Source organism: Lates calcarifer, linkage group LG15 (assembly GCF_001640805.2).
Source record: "Lates calcarifer isolate ASB-BC8 linkage group LG15, TLL_Latcal_v3, whole genome shotgun sequence".
In the NCBI taxonomy this organism is placed as follows: domain Eukaryota; kingdom Metazoa; phylum Chordata; class Actinopteri; family Centropomidae; genus Lates; species Lates calcarifer.
This window is the reverse complement of record NC_066847.1, coordinates 21,385,573-21,395,889: the sequence shown is the minus strand read 5'-3', so window position 1 is coordinate 21,395,889 and position 10,317 is coordinate 21,385,573. Positions and strand designations below refer to the sequence as shown.

Here is a 10,317-nt window from a genome sequence, read left to right as displayed (position 1 = left end):
AACACCAGTAACACCAGCCATGACGAGACTGAAACGGGGACTGTCTGGATATATATATATATATATATATATATATATGTGTGTGTGTGTATGTGTGTGTGTGTGTGTGTGTGTGTATGTATATATACACATATATATGGACATGAATATCAACCCTGCTGTTGGTAAACAATTCAGTGTTCAGAAAGCATCAGAAAGACATTTCCCATTAATGATTATAATTTACATACATACATATTGTTGAGGTGCTTCAATCACAGTATTTTTTTTCATGTGAAGTGTGCTCTACAAGAGCTTAGCCTGAGTATGTTTCGTGTTGAGAGCATGCACACAGGCCTTCAGTTGGAGAGAAGAATAGATTACATGCAAATCACTTGCTTTGTGTTTCAAAATGATCAGGTTCTCTAGCTGCACAGCTAATGAAGAATAATGCAAATTTTATTTCAGTTTAGTTTTTAGCCAGTCCATCACAGGGCCAACATATAGAGACAAAAAACCATTCATACTCACATTCACACACACCTATGGGCAATTTAGAGTCAGCAATTAGCCTGCATATCTTTGGACTGTGGGAGGAAGCCAGAGTACCTGGAGAGAACCCACGCAGGCACAGGGAGAACATGCAAACCCCACACAGAAAAGCACTGAGTGAACCAGGGCTCAAACCTGGAACCATCTTGCTGTGAGGCAACAGTGCTAACCACTGCATCTCTGTGCTGTCATGAACACAACACACTAACAGGAAAACTCACTTTCATAAAACTTAATACAAAACATTTTGTGGCTGCACAAAAACAAAATCTCCCATCATGCATTACAGACTTACACACCATATATTACCACAACAATTCTTATTTGCTTAATTTAACTGACTTATACTTTCTCGTATAGGACAGGTGACTTGCATTGCTACAAACCTACATCCGACTCACTGCTCAGCAACATACAAAATTGCATGTGCATCCCATCAGCTTGTTTTTTTTTAAAAAAAGAAAAGTTTTTTGGACATATTATGAAATTATATTGACATCTACAAAGTTTTCACCTCTCCTGCATCTCCTTCAGGTTTTACTGTGTTGCTTGTCCAACACTGCACCACCTGGGGGAGCAAGAGTCCTTCTGCTGAGGCTGTGCAGTTGTTCCATAGACTGTAGTCTATGGGCAGCCCTGAAGATCAAAGCACAACCACATTTCAAATAACAAAACCAACTGGTCAAGTTGGTTAAGGTGGTCAAGATGGTTGGAAGGACAGTCAGTTAGACTTTCCAGGCTGAACTGGTCAGCAAAAAACAAGCAAGGCTCATAATATTCCCTCCTTGCCGTGAGGAAAAAAAAAACAGTTCAGAAAATGAATTAATAATAGGAATTACAAACTGTCCCAATGCCTACGATCCATTCAGCCCGTGAATGGATAATAAGCAGCTTGCTACCTTGTGCACCAATACTGCCATCTAGTGGGCATTTGGGCAAATACACAACATTAACTGAATATCTCATGTATGATATATCATCAACAAGTAACCAGTAGCCTAGAAAATGCAAATGTTAACAATGTCACCACAAATCAATATTATTTCTTAAGCCCAATTAAATCCCTGTTATTTATACCTGGGTTCATATAAAGTAAGGTGAGCGGGGAATTGTTTTCTCTCTTGCAATGATTGTGGGCATATTAAGAGTTTCCCCTCAGAAACCGATGAAGTAGCTATGGGGTTCTGATGGCTAAACACACTGCCTGCTTCTTCCCTCAGTTCAAACTTCTTGCCTTGATAAATGTGAATCTGCAGTGCCACCTGACCTGTTTCTCATCTGTATTTTACTACTTTGTACAACATGGATTGTAGCAAATTGTGTATTTTATTATTGATTAAGTCATAAGTATTACTCTGTTCATTGTATAGCAATGTTATAAGGAATATCGTTTTCTTCTGTTTGTCTGTGTTTGTCTGTGTCTGATAAATCTCCCATTTATCAGACACAGAAGGATGTACTGGCTGTGGATGGTGAGAATGGGTGAGTGGACAAACTGGACATTGCAATGCACCTCTCATATAAAATTTTGATGAGCCCATTTGTTTGTTTATTAAGTTAATATAAACTTGAAGTGTGTGGTGGTTAATAAATTCAGCTAACAGCTGCTGCAGTGTAATCCAACTGAGCATTTGTTGTCATTTGAACAAATGCACTGATGATTTCACTCTCTAACTACATGTTGGAGAGGACAGTGTAAAGTTTAGTCACCTAATAAACTAAAAATGATGAGAATGAGTAATCAAACAACATTTTATTCTGATAGAACTTCACACTTGATACAAATAACAAATAGGACTCAAAGATGACACATTAAAAGTTAGTTTTAAATTGTTCTGCCTGCCTGCACATGATGTGTCATTATCAGATAAACCAATAACAACATCAAACACGCTACTAAATGCCATACAGTACATGCAGTAGTGTACACAGTCTCAGACTGTCTACAATATTCTGCATATGGACTGTTTATCTTTGTAGTTTTTGAAGTCTTAAAAATTCCAAAATAACAGGCAAGACAGTAATAAGTTATTTATTTGTTACTTTTCTCCTCACTTTATTCATTTTTAAATGTCATGTGGTGGCTTAAATCAGTCTAAACAATTGCTTTTGTTGCTTTTGCAATACTAATATCTAATATACCAATTGATCACTTATATACATAAACAATGGAAACATTAAGCTCTAATAAAATAATGCCAGTGTAAACAAGCTTCAGTATCACGCAACGCCCAAATATTGCACATACATTCATAAATATACACATTAACTTTGTGCCTTTGTGTTTATGCATGTGGCTGCATCCTGTGTGTGTGTGTGTGTGTGTGTGTGTGTGTGTGTGTAATAAATCTGTATACAGCCTGGTCTGAAGAAAACCAGGATAACTTAAATCAGGTGGGAAAAGAATTCAATAACTGAATGCAAGGATGACACAAGAGGCACCTAATAAACACACACATATGCACAGTACCTGCACATATACACATACACTCACACTCACAAACAAACGCTCTCATACTTACAAAAGCACTTGTGCATAGATCTCAAGTCTCTTTGTGCCTCACTTACACAGACACAGGAAAACGTTCAGTTACAGAAACATTTAAAGCATTGTCTTCACAACAAAGTCCATTCTGTCTTCAGTTCTAGTGCTTCATCACAATGGATAAACAATGGACATGTGTGTGTGATTGAGCCTGTTAAGTGTGTTTTGGTCCCATTCTCTCTGGTTTGAACCTCAATCTTTGGTCCCAGTCTGTTCGACGCTGCAGTCTTCAGTCTGTCCCTTCTGTCAGTGTCATTAACAGAAAGGCAGAAGATCTCCAGCCAAGGAATGCAGGGCCCAACTATTACAGATCTCAGATCTGATTTAAGTTACTCAGAAGGTGCACATCCCTCCCAAACCACAGTCTTCCGATCAGGAGCTGTCATGCATCATCTTAGGCGTCCCCTGTTTGATCAGACGTCAGCTGCTCCTGGTCAGAGACGTCATCGTCAGCTGGTGGCCGCGCCCGGTCAAAGAAACCACACTGAGGGAATCAAATTAACCCATTAGTATGGGGTTGGATAAGTAAACTACCACAAGGAATGCTGATGAAGATAGATGTCATGTGTATGTATGTGTGCATACCTTCCACATGGCGAGTGTTAGCATGGCCAGCACCAGCAACCCCAGCAGTATCGCCAGGATGATGACCCAGAGTGGAACGGCAAATGATACATCAGGAGTCCCCCACAACACCAGGGTCCCCATCTGAAGAGCACAGACAGATAGAGTTAGGCATTTGTAAGCGCTGATACTCACACACTTGACTCACTGTCTCCATTCTCCATCTTACCGAGGTGGCGTGTTGAGGCAGCGTGGGAGGTTGGATTCGGTAAGGCATGGCTGTGACCATGAAGGACACAGTAGAGTTGAGAATGTACGGGTCATTACGCCGCTGTAAGACACATATGATATTGTTTTTTAAAAGGTGTCATTTTTTCCCCATTACATATTTTAGTTGTTAGTGTACAGTAGTTTGGACAGTGAACCAACAAGGATGAGAAGCACCTTAAGTGCTGAGAAAACCCTTAAAAAAAGAGAGATGAACTTATGGAGGAAGTAGAGCAACAAAATATTTCAAGGTGACAGCTCACATCACCGACCTGCAAGAAAGTATGTGCCCAGAGTCTTGAACGGATCTTGACCACCGCGCTCTGCCCACGATCCAATCGGCCAATCACACACATGATCCTCAGACAGGAGATATTGGTGCAGTTCTGCGTGAGGAGAAGGTTGGTGGAGCGAGAAGGCAGACATAAAACATCTGTGAATCACTAATGAACATTTGGTTGAGTTTGCTTGCGTAAGAGGACATACATATATGTTGTGGCTCACCAAGGTTTTGCCGCTATAACTCTGAGCTTTGCTGACGGCTCGTTTGTGGCGGTGGGGAGGAGGAGCGGTGGTGTTCCTCAAGAAACCTAGCAACTCAGGTGTGTCCTGGAGAGCAGAGATCTGACAGACAATGAGGAGAAAGAGTTATCGCCACTTAATTTTGCCCCTCAACAGCTCAACTGAAAATGATGAATCTGCACAATCAAATTATGAGTTAGACTATTAGAGTAGACAGTCTGCAAGAACTGTTTCTTGCATTTCAGCCAGTTATATATAGTCAGATATGAGCTTTTAGGACAAGTTTTGCAAATGGGAGAGGATGAAGTAGAAAACAAGGAAAATACTAAGTTGTTCCAATGTTCACATTCCTTGCTGTTAATCTAATCATTCCCTCAACAACATGTGTTTAGGCCTTTTGAGGACAATTCTTTGTCAGAACACACTGATGAACACGTATTGGTGGTTTAGTGCCGTCTGTATTGCACATGGTCCCTTATGCAGCCCAGACAGCAAAATGAGAAGGAGATAGTGAAGATGAAGACAGAGACTGCTTGTAAGATTTTAAAGATGTTGTACAAGATGTTAGAAAATAGCACAAAATCAACATCTGCTGAAAGAAATAACATTTTGTGGACTGATCAAAAAGTGTTTTGATGAAAGAAGGATTTGAAGAGATTTTATATCCCAATTACAGCTCATACAGTAAAGCTGAACATTAGACAAGACTGAATAACCTGAATTTCCTCAAGTCTCAGCTCACAGATAGAGACAGATAGATGACTCACTTCCATAATAGGTTATTTATTTCAAGCTTGATGGACATTAAACAGTAATAAAACATCAAAAAGGAGATGTGTAGGACGTGACTTGCTTATTCCTCTCCACTAATTTTGGAAGCAGAGCATAGCAACAGCAGTTGTCTGCTTTTCCTCCCGCAGCTCAGTGGGCAGCAGCTCTGTCATTTTAGCCAGTGAGTCTCAAGTGACGGAGCTGCAGAAACAGGCCACGGAACAACAATGGAATTTTGGCTGGTGGTTTAAGGGTTTGTAAATGTATTAGTATAAAAAAATGGTATTATTCAATGAAAACTTCCTACAGGGCACAATTCAACTCCCAGTAGCAGTGGTTCGATTTTTAACAAGACAAATTACAGTGTTGGTGGATGGGAAGCTGGTGAGGGATCTAGCTTGTTTCTGGAATAGTCGCTTTTAAAGATTTATTAGTCGGACTACAGCTATTGATTCTAAATATCAAATAATTTATTCGACATTATCATTTAGCCTATGAGACGTCAAAAATAATGGCAATCACAAATTGCCAAAATGCAAAGGGACATCATGCTTATTTTGTCTGGCCAACAATTTATTCTACAGTTACATTGGCAATGAAAAAATCAGGAAGAAAATGAAGAAAAAAAATGACCTCTGACCATGTGCTTGACTCATGTTGTTTTCATAGATGGTTATAGCTTGTAGCATTTCACATTCAGACATAATTGCACACTTTTTGAAATAACTGCATGTTTTCTTTTTAAATTACTCTGCAGATGATATCATAGATATTGGAAACTATTCCAGCTCTAATAAGCATAATACTCAAGCCTTCATGATTTGAGCCAACTGGCAAAAGAACATGGAGAACAGCCAGAACAATGGGTACAATTATGTTTTAAATAAGCGGGTATAAATGATGGACCATTGGATGTATGAATAAGCCGCTAGCAATGAAATAAATAAAAGTTTGAAATTGTAGTAGGTCTGTTGGTTTTTGTGAGTAAGAAAGGTAACTCATTGGTTAGAAATACTATGAAACAGATTAATTCCCATGACAGGGAATATAACTGTAATTATATATTTGGGTCTTGAAGTTTGTTTTTGAACATATGTCTGCATGCATAAGTGTGTATATGTTCACATATTTTCATGTTACCTGTAAGCCAAGTGGGTTTAGGCTGGTGTTCGTCCGGCAGCTAATTGGTCCGTCAGTTTGAATCTCCATGGCATACAGCAGGTTCTCGTCACGGAAACGGGAGGGCCAGCCGACCTGAAGCTCAGCCTCTCGAATACTGCTGGGACCAGAGTTATGGAGCTGGAGGCAGAGAGAGGGGGCAGAGAGTTGTCAGTATTGTGGCCTCTTCTGTCTTATTAGCAGGTCTCAAGTGACTGAGGCTATAATCAGGTTATCATAACTGTGGGATGATGACATAGGCCACCTGTGTTTTAGTGAAGATAATACTAATGTAGACTTCACTCACTTGGGACTGAAATACAAGACAAGCAAAACCTACAGCATCACCTATCACCTGACTCATCATTCCACATCTAAATCAGGATAAATGAATTATGAGCTTAAATGAACCATCAATTCAATAAATCCTCTTTTTTACTCTGTATTTTCTCTCTCTTTCGCGCACGCACGTATGCCCTCGTACACACGCATACACACACGTGGTCATTAACACCGAAACAAGTCATCCGAACAGGACATGATCCTTTTGCTGCGGGGCAGGAATTCTGAGAGAGCAAAAAAAAAAAAAAAAAAAAAAAAGCCCTCTGTCCTCTCTAACTAGAAGCAGCTGCCAACTGGGAAAAAGTACCACAAATGAAAATCATTATCAGCTGCAGGACAGGCCAGACACTGCTGCACTCTGGTTCAATGCAGCAGCCGACCCTTTTAAACAAAAAGAAATCACATGTACGTTACACACACACATGCCTATTGTAAACTGTTGCCAGTCTGTCTGCCACCCTCCCTTCTCCTATCTATTTGTCTGTACCTCTGTTTGACCTTGTTTTTCCTCTCAGTGATTATTATTCATTAAACTGTGTCCAGTCTTAAGAACAACCCTTCCTTCCTCCTCTCCTTGCCTCGCTCCCTATTCCATTCTCTGTTTTCCCTCCTTGTATTTTTTTTTCCTGCTTTCACAGCAGTAATTACTCCTGAGCTGGAGACCTTTGATCAGCCAGAGCCCAATTCTTTATAGAGCTACTGGTTTTACTTTGTATGTGTGTGTTTCAGTTTACCTCACCTTACAGAGCCCCCGTCTTGCTGTAGCCTAATTTACAACTTTCCGCACCTCTTTTTCTGCTCTTTTCATCTTAACAGTCCACACAGAGACAGGCTTTCTGACCAACAACAACAAAAACAAAACCAGCTGGCCCTCTATACCTCTACCCTTCTTCTACTCTTCGTTTGGCTGCGCTTTGATGCAATGACATCCATTTACCTCATAGATGTGTGTCACTTGTGGCCCCACATCGTCCTCTTTGACAGGTTTCTCTTTGGGTTCCCAGCGTGGGAATGGCAGCACCACCTGAGAGGGATGAGACACCCTGGAGGGAGGAGAAACAGCTGGTGACACTGATGCATATACACTTTAATACGTTCAGAGTCCATCTTAATATAACACTCACTGTCTGTATGAATGCTGACAGCTGTTACTGGTCAATGTAATCATTCACTGAGGTGTTCCCTTTCTAGCTATGACAGAGAGATACTCTCTGGTCATACTATGTTGGCCTTATTGCCTGAGTACAAAATTTGCTCTGAAAGGACAATATCTTTGGAAAAATACTTATTTAATTTGAGTATCTCAGATTACTGAAGCCACACACTAACTTCAGTTGAACTTCAAACCATATTTTTTGCATGAAACAAACAAAGACTGAATATTATGGCCTCTGGAGTTACACTAGGGATGGAACATGTCCTGGCCAGTACAGACCAACTCTTTAAACATATTGTCTGTACATATGATCAGTGAGTATAATGGTAAGATTGACTTAAAAAGTCTGACCCTATTCTTTCATAGCTAATGTTGTCATATTAGAGGGTCAAAGATTCCATGTCTGCAAAATATAAGTCCATTTTAAAAGAGGAATTAAACACAAAAACGTCTTGAACTCATTCATATACACTCTACATAGAGTTTTTATCATCAATAGTAGAAATGCATATAAAGCTCTAAAATGTCTGTTTGAATATTTCCCTGGTTTGGAAATGTAGCTGATGCAAAACTGATTCTGCCCCATTTAACGACAACATACTGAAGATTTCAAGGTAGTCTGAGCTAAGTGGAAAAAAAATGTTTATGTTCCAGCTGGTGGTGTAATGTTTGAAAGCTAACTGGCTATTTGGTTGAAATCCAATTAATGCAAATCTTACTACTTAATCTTATCTTAATTTTTCAAAATTGAAAATGGGCACAGTCTCTTCAGATTTGAGCAAATACAATTACTGCATATTATAAAAACAGTGATTTAGATGGAGATAGTTGAGGCAGTATAGTTTCACAGTACAAATGCAGGAACTCATATGTCCTCATTTCTCTCATCCCAGGTCGGCCTCTGCTTGTATGTGCAAGTGACCACACCCAAACAAGGCCAAGCTTTGAAGTGTCTGTGTATTTGTGTGTGTGTGTGTGTCAGTGGGCTTATGGCCATCTATGTACATGTCAAAAGCTCATAAGTATCCCATGTGCATATGATTACTTCAAATTTATTTCTAGAAATGTTTTTCGTGCTGTTTTCCATTTGTATATAAACAGGCTCCACAAATTCAAACATTACAGAAGGGGCAGTAATATCCTGCAAACACTGACAAGTTTAGACTGAAACCAGATCAGTTGTATCTTTGGGGAAGCAGAGACGGCTACAAAGAATTTTGTCACTGTTTCTTGGTGAAGAACTCTCACATGCAAAGATGTTTGACTCACCCACGTAAATCGAGTTGAGCCTTGGCAACGATGGACAGATTCAAACTGACTGGATTGCTGTTGGAGTTATCTTTGTTGGAGCTGTGGAGAGATTCACAGAGAGTTTACATAAAATCTAAGACATAAAGTAAAACACAGAGGTCATTGACTGTGCTCTACATATTGTATCTATTTGGAAACATTCCACAGGAAGACGCAATGCAACATGAGTGCATGATAAAGCTGTATTTTTATGTTCAGCTGACTCCTTTAGCCGTGGGATTGGCCTGTATTTAACTGTCTGTGTCTGTGTCTGGTAATGTGCTGTATCGAAATCAATACAATGAAGCAAACAGTGGACGTGTTGTTGTGCAGAGCTTGTCTTCTCTCTGGAGTTCCTCACGGCAATCTGTCTTCCTCTGTTGCTGCGGTTAGTTTCATCAAACCACAGACAGTGACAGGATCAGGACAGACACAGAACTTATTTACATGGCTCAGAAGAAGGACAAACAGCTCTTTGTGTGTGTGTGTGCGTGTGTTTGTGAGTGGGAGGTTAGGGGGTGTGCGTGACTGTCGGTGGGTGTGTCACCTGTGGATCTGTAGCTCAAAGCTGATTTTGGGTCCGGCATCATCCAGCCTTTGGACAGAAAACCTCAAACCAACAGACAGCTGGGCAGGAGTGTGGAGAGAACGTAGTAAAGAGAGAGAGAATGTGTAAAAAAACATGTGATGGGAGAAAGAGGAGGACGGTTAAAGAGAGATGACAGGGAAGAAAGGCAGAATTAAGACACATCGGTACATCAAAGGCCACGTCGTGTATTAAAGTGTCCAGTAAAACCCCTGTTAACTAGATCCTCTTCTGTTATTACATAGGCAGAGGATCAGGTTTGTGTGTGTGTGTGTGAGTGGTGGTGGGGGGTTGACAACAGCAGAAATCTTAAATCTGAGAAAATCCAGACATCACACACAGACACACACTTAAAAGCTATAGTTACGTTTCTTGTCTCTCCCCAGTTTAAATCCCCTGTCCCCCAGGCTAACTCAAAACATGTGGAGCATTTGGTTCATCATCCACTGTATGACAATGTGTGTGTGTGTGTGTGTGTTTGCGCTTGTCACTGTACAAGAGTATGTATGTGCATGTGTATATGTGTGTGAGAGCTCTACTGAACAACAGGTCAAACACATGGTCCAGAGAGGGAAATGACAGCAT

At 40.3% G+C, this 10,317-nt stretch overlaps 1 protein-coding gene across 1 annotated transcript in view; it reads right to left on the bottom strand.

The window, feature by feature from the left end:
* Positions 1-2,269: 2,269 nt before the first annotated feature.
* itga8 (integrin, alpha 8) overlaps positions 2,270-10,317 on the bottom strand; it is a 37,483-nt gene continuing 29,435 nt past the window's right edge. Inside the window, exons 22-30 of the mRNA XM_018689503.2 lie at positions 9,694-9,773; positions 9,126-9,206; positions 7,638-7,743; positions 6,341-6,499; positions 4,412-4,531; positions 4,180-4,293; positions 3,870-3,971; positions 3,662-3,784; positions 2,270-3,560 (exon numbers count right to left, since the gene is read on the bottom strand). Coding sequence (XP_018545019.1) covers positions 3,471-3,560; positions 3,662-3,784; positions 3,870-3,971; positions 4,180-4,293; positions 4,412-4,531; positions 6,341-6,499; positions 7,638-7,743; positions 9,126-9,206; positions 9,694-9,773 — 975 coding nt within the window. The 3' untranslated portion in view covers positions 2,270-3,470. The remainder of the gene's footprint in view (positions 3,561-3,661; positions 3,785-3,869; positions 3,972-4,179; positions 4,294-4,411; positions 4,532-6,340; positions 6,500-7,637; positions 7,744-9,125; positions 9,207-9,693; positions 9,774-10,317) is intronic.